Source organism: Myotis lucifugus, unplaced genomic scaffold, assembly GCF_000147115.1.
Source record: "Myotis lucifugus unplaced genomic scaffold, Myoluc2.0 scaffold_30, whole genome shotgun sequence".
In the NCBI taxonomy this organism is placed as follows: Eukaryota; Metazoa; Chordata; class Mammalia; order Chiroptera; family Vespertilionidae; genus Myotis; species Myotis lucifugus.
In genome coordinates this window covers 8541317-8558527 of record NW_005871078.1, presented here as the reverse complement: position 1 = coordinate 8558527, position 17211 = coordinate 8541317, and the positions used below count along the sequence as shown (strand labels likewise).

General features: G+C 38.2%; 1 protein-coding gene across 2 annotated transcripts in view; it reads left to right on the top strand.

Annotated features, from left to right (window-relative positions):
• CCDC91 (coiled-coil domain containing 91) overlaps window positions 1-13501 on the top strand; it is a 317390-nt gene extending 303889 nt beyond the window's left edge. For both annotated transcript variants that reach the window (XM_023752314.1, XM_006086761.3), the window contains exon 13: window positions 12460-13501. In XM_023752314.1, coding sequence (XP_023608082.1) covers window positions 12460-12570 — 111 coding nt within the window. In that variant the 3' untranslated portion in view covers window positions 12571-13501. The remainder of the gene's footprint in view (window positions 1-12459) is intronic.
• The last annotated feature ends 3710 nt before the right edge of the window (window positions 13502-17211 follow it).

Genomic DNA, 17211 nt, shown 5'->3' with positions numbered 1-17211 from the left:
TGGATACCGTCCCAATAGAACTTTTCTTGTTTTGAGGCAAACCATTCAGAGACCCAATTTTCCACTTCTTCGTACGTTTTGAAGTGCTGCTCAGAAAGTGCCTGTGCCATCGATTGGAACAAGTGGTAATCTGAAGGAGCAAGGTCTGGTGAATACAGCGAGTGGGTTAATACTTCCCAGGCAAGATCTTTTAACGTGTCTTTAACTTGTTTTGAAGTGGGTGATGGTGCGTTATCATGAAGCAAAATTACTTTGCCATGTCTTCTGGCACATTCTGATTGTTTCACCATCAAAGCGTGGTTCAAATTGATTATTTATTGTCAGTAGCGATCAATATTAATGGTTTCACCTGGTTTTAGAAGCTCATAATACACCACACCTTCCTGATCCCACCAAAAGCAGAGCATTATCTTCTTTCCTAAGCAATTTCGCCTTGCAGTCAATGTTGATGGTTGACCGGGATCCACCTATGATTTTGTGCATTTGGGATTCTTAAAATAAATCCACTTTTCATTGCCAGTCACAATTCCATGCAAAAAAGACTTTCTTTAGTGCTGTTGAAGCAACATTTTACTGATGACTTATCGGTTTTCCATTTGTCTTTCGTTCAGTTGATGTGGTACCCATTTTACTTCCTTTAAAATCTTTCCCATTGTTTGTAAATGATTGGAAATTGTTTGCTGAGCAACGTTTAATCTTTCTGCAAGTTGTTTTTGAGTTTGACATGCATCTTCATCCAATAATGCCAGTAATTGTTGGTCTTCAAACTTTTGCGGTTGACCTGGACTTTCTTTGTCTTTTACGTCAAAATCATCACTTTTAAAGTGTTTAAACCAGAGTGCACAAGTATCTTGAGATGGAGCATATTCACCATAATCTTCCCGAAGTATACGATAACTTTTTCTTCAAAATAAAGTAATGAATTAAAACTTCGCGCAAATGCTCTTTTTTTGGCACGAATGTCGACATTTTTAAGTGTAAAAGTACCTATGATGTTAACACCTTCAGCAAATTTGACATATGAAGTTTTGAAGCTTGTTGTCAATACAACAAAATAGCATACATAGCAAATCGCATATATATCAACATATGTGTAACTCCATCTATTGAAAAAAAATCTGCATTATTAACTGGTACACCTAGTAAGTAGGAATGTATTAGTAGGTAAATATAACCCTTGGATCCTAGCACAAAGGCAGGATTTCTGTGCAACTATAATATAGTTTCATCTGAATTTACTTTTTTTCTAAAAGTTCCCTCCATCTAAAGCTTTCTTTTTAAAGTGTTTTAGAATTTTTAGATTTTCTTTGGAAATTGTCTGAATTAGGAGTAGAGCAGTTGTTAACAGAATTCTTTTCTTTTCACATTCTTTAAACTTCACATATGGAAGTTTATACTAGAAAGAGTAGTGCCTGCTATCAAACAAGTAAAAGCTTGACTCAGTACTACGGTGAATCCTTTCCTGGCCAACTGCTATTGCTTAACTTGTAATATCGAATAAGATTGTATCCAAGGTGGTGTGTCTGCACATTGGAGTCTGGAATACATATTGCTTTATTCTGCCCAAATAATTTAGTTAAGAGCAAAAATTCATATTCCCATTTCCCAGTGGATTCTGTGGTAGTTTGGAATAAAATGGAAGAACTGCCCAAAAATGTAGAATTTATTTTAGATGATTCAAAACCAGAGAATTTACTTACCCTAAGACATGTTAAAACAAAACAAAACAAAAAAACAAGACAAAAAAAATAACACGGTTTTTAAGTTGTGGCCAATAGGATTTAAGACTCTTTATGCCCGTTTTTCATTTACTCCAAAAGAGCATCTGTAATTCATCTTGTGCATGCTAGAAAGTTACACAGCTTCTTTATATGTTGACATTTTTTAACTATATAGTCAGACTTGAAATATACTTTTGAGTTGAAAAGTATTCTCAAAGAGAACAGGATATGTGAACTCTGGATTGAAAGTCTTTATGGGACGTGAATGATGGCCTATAAATATTCTGGTAAAGCGGTTAGGCCTGTATTTTCTGAAGTTCAGGGTTGAGGCAACTGGCACCACATTAGTTCAAACCACTGCCCTACCTGAATCTTTTAGTCGGAGTCATTCTAAACATGTATTTCATGTAACACTATTATCCTGAGTTGGTTCAAAGTCTCCTTCAGCATGATTTACAGTCATGGCATAGTTATATTCCCAATGAGGGGATTTCATGGCTAAACTTCAGTTTTATATGTAATATATCCCTCTTGCAGTCAAATTTATTTATCTGAAAAACATAAAGACAAGACTATTTTAAAAGAGAAACTCTTTATGGTTAGTGTACCAGTAATAAAATAGATATTATAGAATATCCATTAATGCAACCAGTAATGTTACAGATAAGTCTAAATTTTCTGAGGCTGAAATGATGAGAAGCATAATTTGAGGATACAGGAGAAAAGTAAAGATGGTGGTATTTAGAGGGAATATGTTTAAATGTTATAATAAAAATAATCAGCCCTCAAAAATGACTGGTTCTTCTTAATGTTTATCAGCCTTTCATATGGTGATTTCATACAATGAAACAGGCCATTACAATTATATTTGTATATTAAGTTTTAAAATCAATTCATAATCCACTTGCTTCATGTCTACAGCAAGAGTAAGGGTAGTCATATCTCACCTTTCTGGTCATACTGCTGGTCCTCCTGGGATATCTTATCTTTCCATTGTCAAAAACTTAGTGAGGCCATAATACATAGTAGGGTTTCTTAAGCAAAGATAAACTTAGGTTAATACATGTTAAAGGAGTATGTATATATTTTTTAATGTAGGAGGACAAATTGGATTTGTGAAGTCGGCCTCTTAACCACTGGGAGCATCCACTTGCCACAACTGTAGAATGTAGATGTTTGCCTCAGCAGTCTCAAAGTCCCTTCCATTACAGCCTCATGATTACTTCTTATAAAGGGCAGTGTGGTCTTCTCCCAGCATTAACAATTTGTTTCCCATCTAGAGGAGTTGTCAAGAGAAATTGATTTGTCGGGCATTTTCCAAAGTATGCTTTACATACATATGCACACATGACTCCAGGGTTTAAAGTCTGACAGACATTACCTGTACTGTATAGCCATTTTGGTAATTCACAGTGCTTCTTAGCACAAAAGCTCTGGGAAGTTCCATGGAAAAGAAATCATATATATAATTTTTTTTTTTATTTCAGAGAGCAAGGAGAGGGATAGAGAGGTAGAAACGTCAATGATGAGAATCATTGATTGGCTATCTCCTGCATGCCCCCTATTGGGGATCAAGCCTGCAACCTGGGCATGTGCCCTGACCGGGAATCAAACCGTGACCTCCTGGTTCATAGGTCAATGCTCAACCACTGAGCAGCACCAGCCGTGTGGAAAAGAAACCTTTTAATCCTGCATTTCCCAAACTTATTTGACTAAAGAACCTTTTAGGTATTTATTTTAAACAAAACACCTTCTGCATAGAAGTGGTGTTTTCCACATTTTGGGAAACACTACTCTGGTATATAAATAAGGACCTCAACAATCTGGAAAAATTATTGTTAGTCATTTCCCAGGGCTGCTGTAAGTACCACAAACTGGATGGCTTAAAACACAGAAATTTATTCTCTCACAGTTCTCGAGGCTAGAAGTCCAAAATCAAGGTATTGGCAGGGCTATGCTCTCTGAAGGCTCTGGGCACATCTGTTCCATGCCTCTCTCCAGTTTCTGATGTTGCTGGAAATTCTCTCTGCATTCCTTGGTTTACAGACACATCGCTCCAATTTCTGCCTCCTTTCTTATATGGTGTTCTTCCCTGTGTCTGTGTTTCTGGGTCTCTTTTTATGAAGATACCAACGATTGGATTTATAGGCCACCCTGATCCATATGATGAACTCATCTGAAATTACATCTTCAGAGACCTTGTTTCCAAATAAGGTCACATTCATAAGTTCGAAGGTTAGAACTTGAAGATATCCTTATATGGGACATAAGTCAACCATTACAATAATTGCCTGTCAAACCTCATATCCCATGTTCCTTTGCTAGATCGTGTATGAGAGTGCCTCCATGCTTAGTCTTCTGACCTTTTCTCTTTTATCCACATTCATTCCCTAGGTAATCGCACCTATGCCATCTATATGCAGATGATTTCCAAATGTGTATCTAGCCCTGATCACTCCACTGAATTGCAGGTTCTTATAATCCAATCTCTCTGACATATCCTATGAATCCTATATAATAAAGAGCTAATATGCTAATTAGACCGAACAGCTGAACAACCTTTTGGACATCCTTCCAGACAACCTTCCAGATGAAGCTGGGGCTGCGAGGGCCAGCTGGGGCTGCGAGGGCCAAGTCCCTTGCACGAATTTCATGCACTGGGCCTCTAGTTTATTAGAATTGGGCAAACTAACCATGTTCAGAACAAAACTCTAATTTTCCTCTAGCCAACTCACTCTAGCTCCAGTTCATCATATCTCATTCTAAGAATCACCTTCATTTCTCTTTTAAGCCATCAGCAATTTAAATTGGTCCTATCTCAAAATATGTCCCAAATCTGACCTGCTGTTAGCCTCCACTGCCAGCAGTTTGATTAAGGTTACATCTTTCCAAGACTAAAAGTCTTCTCACTGGGTTTTCTTCTTCTACTCATGTGCTCCTACAGTCTGCTTTTCCCAGTAATAAGTGTGACAGTTTTCAAACATGAGTTGCTGGAACTCTTCCCATGACCTGCAGTGCCCTACATGCTCTGGCCTCCATCCACTTCTCCGATCCTCTCTCCCATCAGTTCCCTTCTTGCTCATTTTGCTCCATTCTCTTACTTATTGCCAATAATCAGTCAGCCCAAGTCTGACCCACATTTTGGACTTTTCTCTTGCAGTTTCATCTGCCTTGAAATTGTCTTTCCTGATGTCTTTGCATCGTGCCTTTCCTCCCTTACTTCATTCAGGTCTCATCATTATGACCGTCTCCAGTGGTCTTCTCTAATCATCCTCCCCAACAGATAGACCCTCAGTCTCTGTCAAATCCCTTACCCTACTTTTTTATTTTTTATAGTGCTGATCTCTATTAACTTGTGTCCTCAAACTAAAATATAAATTATATAAAAGCAGAGATTGCCTTATTCACCACTATATTTCTAGTGCCTAAAACAGTGCCTGGCACATAATAGGTACTAAATAAATATTGAATAAATGGGAACATGAAAGAATGTCTGAATATTCTTTAATGTTTTTAATGATTTCAGAGAGGAAGGGAGAGGGAGAGAGAGATAGAAACATCAATGATGAGAGAGATAGGCTGCCTCCTACATATCCCCCACTGGGAATCAAGCCTGCAACCTGGGCATGTGCCCTGACCAAGAATTGAACCATGACTTCCTGATTCATAATTCAATGTTCAACCACTGAGCCACATCAGCTGGGCTGTCTGAATATTCTTAGCAGACTTTCTCCATTAGACTCAAGCCTCCATCCTCAGTGTCTCTAAATAATGTCTCCTTCCTCCATATCTGTGTGTCTGTTCTTGCTAATCTGCTTTCCTAGGATTTCTTCTATATGTTGCTCCTCTTTGTCCAAGGAAATGCTCTTGATACTCTAAGTGTCTGTTCACGTTCCACTTTTTTTAAAAATATATATATTTTATTGATTTTTTACAGAGAGGAAGGGAGAGGGATAGAGAGTTAGAAACATCCATGAGAGAGAAACATCCATCAGCTGCCTCCTGCACACCCACTACTGGGGATGTGCCCGCAACCAAGGTACATGCCCTTGACCGGAATCAAACCTGGGACTCTTCAGTCCACAGGCTGACCGACGCTCTAGTCCAGCCGTGGGCAAACTACGGCCCGCGGGCCAGATCCGGCCCGTTTGAAATGAATAAAACTAAAAAAAAAAAGACCGTACCCTTTTATGTAATGATGTTTACTTTGAATTTATATTAGTTCACACAAACACTCCATCCATGCTTTTGTTCCAGTCCTCCAGTCCAGTTTAAGAACCCATTGTGGCCCTCGAGTCAAAAAGTTTGCCCACCCCTGCCTAGTCACTGAGCCAAACTGGTCAGCGCTCAGGTTCCACTTTTGTGACGTTTTCTCTGCTATCCTCTCTCATCATGAACTCCCCCATTCTCTGATCTTTCATGGACTCAGTCATTACTATACATGTCAGCACCTAATTGTTCTTTAATTGTTGTATATGTATCTCTCCAAAAATAGTATAAACCTCTAAGGACAAAGACATTATGATATACTTTTTTTGCCCATGCCTCAGAACAATAATACAGAAATAGTGGCAGTCTTGACTTTGTTATGATCAACTGGTTGACTAATTGACTAATTGATTGTCTCAGTATCAAGCATGTAAATGAAACAACAGCTTGAGTGTATTCCTTTCTGGGAGGATGTTAAAGTCAGAAAAAGGGGCATTCATATCCAAATAACAGTGTTCAAAGGACAACAGTTATAATAAATAAGAGACTGAAGAATTATTTTTTTTCTTATCAAAAGGTAAACAATCCTTTTTTACTCAATAGGATGATGTTAACTGGAAAATTTGTCTAAATAGTCATAGTTCTGGATCATGATACTTGACCTTTCTTCAATGCCCATGAAAGAGCTTGTTAGTGAATCCATAAAACGTATCATTACTAAGCTGATAACATTTGTTTATGAGTCAGTTTCTATCATGGATTTGCCAAATAGCCATTCTAGCTTCTTTGAAAAATTAGATCACTTTTTAATCATGTTTAAAATTTCAGAAGGATAGGTTGTAAAAGTAACTTTGATAAAGGTAAACCTAATATTTTCACATCTCTTGGTGTACTTTGTAGAAGCCCAAAAGACATTGAAATCACAATTAGTACTACAAATGTATGTATAACATATAATACGATATATATAGTCAAAAACAATGTTTCAGATTTTTGGGGATGTAAACAGTGTTATAAACAGTCCCATTAAAATAAGTCCTATTATTTACAATTGATTTTGTATTTTGCTCTTTAGATCAGTAAATTTACCACCTATCATATTGTGTTTTGGTGATGAGGGAATAAAAGCAAAGATCTAGATATATTTTGTTTTTCTTTTTCTTTTGCTGTGACATGAAATACTGATGAAAAGATAAATCTAAGGGAATAATTGGGAATTTGTGTGCTCTTTTTTTTCCCTAAGCTTATAAATATTAACTTTTAGCAAGTTGTATGCGTCCAAATTGTTTTCAGCAGGATACTGGAAAACTGAAGAGATTAAAAGAGGGGAGAAAAAGATTTATAAAGCTCCAGTGTCCATTTGAGGGACTTCAGAATTTCCAAGTGTTTTTTCCCCCAGGTATCTGAAAGAGCTGAATAGCAGCTGAAGCAACAGAAAATGGAAGGGAAAACAAAGCAGTTAGAGCTACACTATTAAGAAGAGATTGTAAACCCATACCCAAAAATGTTTGCCACCACTACTCTCCATATAATACTGCCAACGTGAAGTCACAGAATACAAATCTTTGATTCACTTTGAAATGAAAGCCACAAATGCAGAACTAAGCCCCACTTTTGGAGGGGCAAAAGGAATTGAATATTTTGCTGAAATTCTTCTTGCCTCAATAAAGGATAATAAGGTCATGCCTAATAAAACAGAAACTGTTGAAATTCAGTAATTCGCCAAGAACATCAGTTTGATGTACTTGTTTCAGGGAGAGGAATTCACCGTTTAAGAGAAAGGTCTCAAGTGTCCCCCTCACAGACGATCTTCCCTACTATGTCCAGGAAGGACCCAACTTATCAGAAGCTCGGCACTGTGATGGCCCAATTTATCTTATTCGTCACAGAGTCCCAATGTCACCTTATTGCTTCTCAAAGTGTTGAGTTCCTCTTTATTAAGTGGATTCTTGCCATCAGACATTTCGGGGAGGCATGTTGAGAGAAGTGAAGTGAGCCTTGCAGCTGCCTAACCCAAAACCAGTATGTCCATCATCTGATCATTACTAAGTTAGGTTGACCCCAACACAAGCAAGAGAAAAGTGCTTGGTATGTTTAAATAAAAATCTTTTAAACTTTTTGTCCTTATACATGTTTTTGCTTTTTTAAAAATCACAGATTCATGCTGAATGCATAAATCCAGATGATTATTATTAGCAACAATCACAGGTTGAATGCTAGGTCCATACACATTGTGAGTTTGTGCCATATACTCCCAAAGGAGAAAAGTTTCTCCAAAGAATCTGCTTCTGAACTTTGCTTGGATTTTATGCTTTATTATAAGTGTTCACTAATTTATATTCATCTGAAATATTTGATGGTATGGTTGTCAGTGTGGTTGTTAAGATGTGATATATTAAAATTTATTATAAAGTGCAGTAATATATTTCTGTAGGGATAGGTGAATGGTCGCAGTGGTTGGCAAACTGCGGCTCTTTAGCCCCTTGAGTGTGGCTCTTCCACAAAATACCGACTTCTGCGCAAGGGCCACGAAGTTTCAATCGCACTGTACATGTGCGCCCGCACGTGGTATTTTGTAGAAGAGCCACACTCAAGGGGCCAAAGAGCCACATGTGGCTCGCGAGTTGCAGTTTGCCGACCACTGGTCTATGGGAACAGAATAGGGAACCCAAAGACATATTCATTCTGTTTTGGAAACCTGATTTATAATAGAGGTAATGTTGCAGGTGACATATTCTTTGGCTCAAACAACCTCTACAAGATATGCTAGCATAAATATACAGAGGTTGGTGTTGAAGGGTGTTTAGTGTAGCATTAACTATAATAGCAAAATATTAGGAACAATCCAAAGTCTATTAATATAATAATTTAAAAGTAAATAATAACATATTCATTATATTCATATATATATATATATATAAAATTATAAATATATAATGAAAAACTATGCCAGCATTTAAAAGAAGAAAACAGAGCAAAGTGGTCCTCTTATACATCGTAGATGGGGCTGATTAATTGGTACCCTCATTCTGGAAAACAATTTAGAAATATCTATCACAATTTAAAATATGCAAATCTTATGACCTAGAAATTCCACATATTTAGAATCTGTCCAAGACAAATGCTTGACCATCTTCTGAAGGGAGTGTACTCAGGTTGTAAATTTCTTTGGTGCTCTAAAAACAAGACAAAATTGCAATAAATACATGTCTGTCAGTGGTAATATAGTTAAATAAATCATGGAAGATAGTCAAGCAATTTCTTAAGAATGAGATAGGAAAAATTTCCAGTAATGACAGTAAAACTAACTGATTGTATGATTCTTCCCATAGTTACGATTATAAGATCTGAACCATGTGTTTTAAAAAAACAGACTTAAATGCGTGAAAACATCCAAAAGTAGACAGGAACCACTGGATGTGGACTGGAAGTGCGTGTTGTTGGTACAGTCTTCACTATTATTTGAATTTGAACCAAGTACAAAATAATTTTTGAAACTGAAAATATTTAGGTTTCAATCTGTTTTACATATATTAAAATAAAAATTTTAAAACTTCAACTTTAATTTCTACCTATCTTTTAGATTAGGTTAAGCATGTTTCACTTTAAGGATTAAAAGTGCATCTATCATTTTATAGTAGATTACCTTGCTCTATTAGGCTTAAATATGTATTGATTGATTCAATCACAGCAAATATTTTATGTGTCTAACATATGCCAGACCCTTTTCTAGATGCTGGAGTACACTAGTCAGCAAGATAGGCAAGATCTCCGTTTACCTAGGGATTATAATGCAATGAACTGTCTTGTTTAATAGACACTTGTAAGCAGAATGTGTATATTCCCCAAGTGGTATCATTTCAGAGGAAAAGGAAATAAAATCAAGAAAAGGGATAAGCAGGAATCCTATTCCTGTAAATATATTAAATTTGCAAAATATTAACATTTAAGGGAATGTTAGGAGTGTTCAATCATTTTACATGAGCATTTACTACATATAATATTCTTTATATTAATTCTTAGGATAATTCAAAATTTTAATCTGGTTTTTTTCAGTCATTTTTTAATATCAGTGGGTTATAGAAATGTAATTTAATACAGAATTTTTGTTTGGACTTGTCTTTTATGTTGGTGGGAATTTGTATGAAGGATATTTAAACTTTTGCATAAAAATCACAAGTATATATTGTGAAATGGAATTTTTTTTTCAGTTGATCATCATAGCGAGGTTCTGTCTTTATTGTCCTGTTACATCTGTATTTATACCAGTTGATTTTAATCCTATCCATTCTATTCCAAAGGTTAGGGCGTTTGTTAATCTAGTTCTGTTGAGTTTAATCCTGTCTAGGTTAATCTCTGTGTTCCATTACAAGGGCTATTCCAAGGTCACTGCTCTACTGATAAGCTACAAGGAAGTGACTGAAGGAGATTATCCTACCCAGTAAAGGTTATGTCCTCCCAGCCTCGCTGCTTGCCTTCCCTGGGACTGCCCTGTCTCGGTGGGTCTCCAGGGATATAAGCTTTGGTGCTTTCCCTGGTGGGCAGGCCCCTGGGGATGTGGGCCCAACAAGTCCCAAATTTGTTGCCAACAGTCTTAGTCCATGTTCTTCATAAGTAGTACATGGTATTTCTGTAACACTAGGGGGTTTCACTGATTTATTCTCTTCCTTAGTCCTGTTAATCCCTAACTCCAGGGAAAAATCCTCACCTGGGGAAACAACCTTTCTCGGAGAGGTGGTCTTGTTTAAAACACATAGCGCTAAGAGGGGGAGCAAACATATTAAGAACAGTATGCCATATATGCCAGGTCCCTTGAAACATATGCTGTGCAGATGTTTCTTCCCTGCAGCAACTGTGTCAAGCAGCAAGGATGGTCCGGCTTCCAGCAATCTTAATTTATTCCTAAGGATACTGTGGAATGGCTTAAAACAGTAGAACATGGAGTCCCTGCCTCCCGGACAGTGCTTCTGACTGCTCGAAGCTTCTGGGTCCTTTCTGTGAGCCCGTCTCCAGGGCCTTCCATTCCCTATTCGGAAGCACCTGTCATGCCTTCGCCTCTATGTTGCACTGCCTGCCTCTCAGGCAACAGCCCCCGCTCCCGCTCCCTCTCTCCATTCTGGAATGCGGCTCTCCCACACGCATGCGTGGTTCCGCGACTGCGCGCCAGCATGGCTCCCCAGCCTGGAGCAGGGACCCTGGGTAATCCAGGGCGCAAGTGCGCAGCCGCTTTTTGAGCGCTTCCCCTCCTCTAGTTAGTCTGCCACCCTGACCATTCATTCCGCTCTCCTCCACCTTGTCACCCATTATGAAGGCCTACCCTCCAGTACGTCACGAACGAAAACAGCTCCCATAGACAGCTGCTGTCGTACTCTTGTGAAATGGAATTTATTTGGCTTTCTTTTGAGTCCCTTCATTGTGTTGTTAATGGTAATTTTTACACCATGAACAAATTTTTTAGGGAAGAAGAGTTAGAAAGTTTCCTTGATATATTCAGTAATCCTTACCATTCTGAAAGTTCTTTATTATATATTAGAGGCCCAGTGCATGAAAATTCATGCACTTGGGGGTCCCTTAGCCTGGCCTGCACCCTCTTGCAGTCCAGGACCCCTCAAGAGATGTCTACCTGCCAGCTTAGGCCCGCTCCCCGGGGGATGGGGCCTAAGCTGGCAGTCAGACATCCCTCTGGCAGCCCAGGAGCCCTCGGGGGATGTCCGACTAACGGCTTAGCTCTGCCAAGGAGGCAAGAGAGGCTCCTGCCACTGCCACTGCGCTGGTCAGCCATGAGCCAGCTTCTGGCTGAGTGGCACTCCCCCTGTGGAAGCACACTACCAGGGGTCAGCTCCTGTGTTGAGCGTCTGCCCCGTGGTGGTCACTGCACATCATAGTGACTGGTCATTCCACCATTAGGGTCAATTTGCATATTAACCTTTTATTATATAGGATGACTCATTATTAAACCTCTTACTATATTAACTTTTATTGAAACATTTAAAAAATCCTAATTAAAAAACCTCCAACTCAGCAGGAAGAACAAGTCAAATAAGTTTCAACAATCTTAAAGTACACCTTTTCCAAGAACTTTCTCTAATTTCAGAAAATTGTTTATTGCTCCCTTATTCTTTGCCCCATTAAACCCTATACATGATGCAATTATGCTACTTTTCTCTACTGTATATTTCTTTTGTGTTTTGAGTGATCTTTGTGGATGTTTAATCTGTATATTCATTAAGAACTGGAATTTTATACTATTTTATATATTTTTAAATCACTCTGATCAAACTTAGGGTATTTCTTCAAAAACTGAATAACATCAACTATGAAATTGTAATGATTTATCTTCTCATCTTAGATAATAGCCCAGAAATAGTTACTACATTGTCTCTGAGTTTAAAGCACTACTTGATTTTCTAAGTCACCATCTGAAAAGGTTTTTCAAGTGGCCTTCAATGACATAACATTCTTTATCCCCCAACTAAGTGTATTTTTTTTCTGTCTCTCTCTCTCTCTCTTTAAAAAAAAAAAATGACAGCTTGATCAAGTCATCCGCCAAAGAAGCCTGTCCAGTTTGGAACTGTTCCTCTCCTGTGCTCAGAAACAGCTAAGTGCTTTGATAGCTACAGAACCGGTTGACATTGAGTAAAGAGGACATGACAAGCTAACCCACACTGGCAATGGATAAATCATTAGACCTCTCAAATAATACATGCAGTGAATTACAAAGATGCTTTTGTTTTCTTTCCAAACCTTGGTAACTGATTTCCACTTCAAGGATAAACCAAAACAATACTTAGAATGATCAAGAGATCTAATTTATTTTCTTTTATTTACTTCTTTACATTTACTATTATTTTAGTAGCAGCAGCAGCAGCAGCAGCAACAGAATGTGTAATGTGACTCAAAAACATTGAAAATTTCCACATTACCAAAAGTTAATTAGGTAAACTTTATAGCCCCTGGCCTGTTATATTGTATTTGGCAGAAGCAGTAAATATCTTTACTGATTGCTTGACAGTGACTCTTGATATGATTCTAGAATGTAATCATGCATTTATTTGATTTTAAGGATAAAAAAGCATAGATTTCAACATCTCCTTCTGACATTACCACACTTCTTTTCTGTAGTGGGATCTATTTTTGTTGGTAACAATTGAAAACACTAAAGATTATTATATTAATTCCACTTTGATCTAATGTACCACTTAAAGGGGTATGTGTATGATATATGCTTCGTTCCTGTTTCTATTTTTCAAAGTCACTGTGAATCAATAAATTCATTTTTAAATGAATCATATCATGAACTTAATCTCTAGAAAAGGAATGTAACATAACCATTTACATGAAGTCAGGCTCAAATAAGAGATATGAAATTCTCTCCCAGAATTTCAGAATGTACTTAATTCATGAGCAGTGTGCTTCAATGCAGAATCATGAGGTGTTTTTTTTTAACATCAAAACTAAATGTCATTAAAATTATGCAAACATTTTGTCTTGTTTTTGAAATGCTTCTACTTTTGTGGGCTTTGTACTTTTATGGGACTCATCAGTGTAATAAAAAGAACTTCAGAAACTTATTTGGTCATTTTTTAGCCTTTCTTTTTTAAGTTCTTTCTTCCTTTAAAAAAAGAATCCTTACTCAAACTTATATATCCATGGATGATGATTTTTTAACATACACCCTAAATCAGCAGTTCTCAACCTATGGGTCGTGACCCCTTTGGTGGTTGAACGACCCTTTCACAGGGGTTGCCTAAGGCCATCCTGCATATCAGATATTTACAATATGATTCATAACAGTAGCAACATTACAGATACGAAGTAGCAATGAAAATAATTTTATGGTTGGGTCACAACATGAGGAACTGTATTTAAAGGGTCAGAAGGTTGAGAACCACTGCCCTAAATCAAGCATGTCAAACACACGAATATTTTTGTGGCCCAGCCAATATAACAGTATGTAAGAAACGTTTTCATAAAAATTTCCTAACTTAATTTTTATAATATCCTGTTACATAATTATTAATAACTACAATGTTCGCTAATGACTGATAACTATCATCATGTTGTATTCATTTCCCTTATGCGCCTTACACGCAGGCGCACCATTTCTCTCCACTAATACTAGCAGGGAATATTTTAGCAGCCGATTGCTACATCATTAGTCTTGTACTGACTTGTTTGGTGTGCGCAACAGGAAATATTTCGCTTTCGGAGAAGAAAAGTAGGTTTATTTGTGTTACTCTTATGAATGTGTGCAGTTATTCAGTGTCTGGTAAGTTAATGTTCAAGAAAAAATATTAATTTTTATTAAAATGTTCTGTTATTTTATGTTAACTGTCCCAGTTGACCCCAAATTCTATTAATTACTTATTCTGCCTTAGCCTGGTCGGCACAAGCGCAGGTGTCCAAGGGTCAGCGATAATGGCGTTCCCCTCGGATCTTTAAGGCATAAGGCAACCGAGCCAAGTCATAAACATCAACACACAGACACAGACATTAGTATACAATCACACAGGTTTATTACCAGTTCCTAGTGGATCCTAGCACCAGCGCAGCCACCTGGCGATGTACACCGACAAGGATGAAGATGGGAGCGGCCGTGGCTCGGTCTTGGCGGAGAATCTCGGGGTCCTCTCACAGAGCAACACGGAGTCCTCCTCTCTCGGGGCAGGAGACACTGGGTGTCAAAAGTCCGGGGTTTGTATTTGGTCGAGTAAACACAATGGTCCTTATGGGTGGCTGCGGCTGTGGTGTGCTGTACTGGTGCGATATGGTCTAGGGCAGTGGTCGGCAAACTCATTAGTCAAAAGAGCCAAATATCAACAGTACAATGATTGAAATTTCTTTTGAGAGCCAATTTTTGTAAACAAACTATATAGGTAGGTAAATTGTTATTAACTTAATTAGGGTACTCCTAAGCTGGCCTTTGCTAAAAACGTCCTCAATCTGATTGAGGTACGTTCGCTGAGGTCGACCCCTTCCAACTCTCCCATCCACGCTCATCTTGTATACTTGTTTCGTCTATCTCCTTTCGTTCATCCTCTCTATATGTCCAAACCATCTCAACATACCTTTCTCAATCCTCGACACTACATCTTCTTTCACTCCACAACGTTCCCTAAAATTAACTTAATAAACTTTACTTTTGTCACCCGCGCGCGATTTGCGGACTCGACTAGCACTAACCACTGCACCACGAGACTGCTGACTGACTGGCTCACTCAACTCGTGCATGAATCGTGCGCGCCTCCCCCGCACTGTGTATCCCGCGGCCCGCCTGCGCAGTGTCTCCCGTGGCCCAACCGACCGACTCCCCCCACTTCTTCTAATGCCACTTCTTCAAAATAGACTCGCCCAGGCCGAAAACCGACTTCTGCGCATGGGCCACGAAGTTTCAATGGCACTGTACGTGCGAGCCCGCATGTGGTATTTTGTGGAAGAGCCACACTCAAGGGGCCAAAGAGCCGCATGTGGCTTGTGAGCCGCGGTTTGCCGACCACTGGTCTAGGGTACAAGTTCTGGGCGTTCACTCATTTGGGAAAGTATATTCGGGTCTTGGGGGTCTCACACAGGGTTACAACTTAATATTGAAATACGGGGTCACTACATACTAATACAATCATAACTATAACATTAACAATTACTCATTTATTTCAGCCCTTTGTGTTCAGCATGTCTCTATCGAAATAAACCTACGTTTCTATGAAAATTGAAGCTTTTTTTTTTTTTTGTGGCCCACATAAACTTAAACCTTGTTTATTTGGCCCATGTTAGCCTTTGAGTTTGACATGCTTGCCCTAAATATCTACAATAATATTTACTAAAAATCTTTAAATGTGAATAACTAGTTTCCTCTTACAAATTTAAATGAGGAATTAAGGCAAGCAGGCCACTGACTTGAATTGCAGCATAGAAAAAATAGGAGAGGCACCTGGCTGGCATGGCTCAGTGGTTGAGCATCAACCTATGAACCAGGAGGTCACAGTTCGATTCTCAGTCAGGGCACATGCCTAGGTTGCTCACTCAATTAGGGCATGCAGGAAGCAGCCAATCAATGGTTCTTTCTCATCATTGATGTTTCTATCTCTCCCTCTTCTTCCATCTCTGAAATCAATAAAAATATATTTTTAAAAAATATGGAAGAGGCTTTTAATTTTGGAACAATAACAATGTTATGGTCATATTTAAAACCACTTGACCATTTGTCATCAAATTTAAAATGATAAGGTATTTTACAACTTAACTCAGATATGATTCATATGAAAATGAAGCATCCAAGGTCACAAGCTAAGATCCAGAGAGACTAAGATCCAGAGATAATGGAAACATCAAGAGAATATTAGTCCACACCTCTCTTTCATCCCTACCACCACAGAAAGATTTTTTTTTCTTCTTTCATTTAAGCTTCCAACTTCACTGTTGACATAGACTAATTGTTGTCTGAAGTAATTTGGAACAAATTAATACCAATCAGTCTCTGAGTATTTGCAGAACACCCACCGTGCACAATAATAAACTCTCGGGTTGTTGTGGTGCTTGCTTTCCCACAGAGCTGCTCTTAAAGATAACTGAGAATTGTCATCTGGGCTTAGAATGTTTGAATACATTAATCATTCCAAACCAAATTAGCTAATGTTTCAGTGATGTTCAGAGATTACCACATTCAGAACTGAAGTCACCTTTTGCTCTGGTTATCCTACCACCTCAGGTAGTATTTACTAAGAGAATTAGGTGATTAAGTATATGCTATGACCAGAAGTAAGAGTTTTTTCCTGCAATGTCAGCTCAAAGTCTCAAAGCAAAGTAGTCAAATGTTTTGAATGTAAAATTTTCTTTGCCTATTGTATGATTTCCTTAACTCTTTGTATGTAACATTTCCTACTGTTATGTTTAGGTGAAGAAGGTGTCATCTTGAAAGGTGAGAGTAGGACAGCCATTCAGTTTTTTGAGTGAGAAAGCCAGTCTCAAATTGTGACTCGTTTTGGTAGCATGCTTAAGGATTCATTAATAGAAAAGTTCTTTCCCCCACCAAAAAATGAGTTTCTGCTTTGTGCCCAGTATTTTCACATATTGTCTCAACAACCCTGTGAAGTTAAAATAGCCTTGTGAAGTAGATGATATTTCAGCATTTATGAGTGGATAGGATTAGATGTCTACTTGCCCATGATGACAGGGTGGAGCTGGGATTCAACCCCAGAGCTTTCAACACTCAGTTTTACTCTTTCTAGTACTCTGGAGATACCTAACATTTTCTCCATGAGAAAATATCTCAAAGTTTCTATCT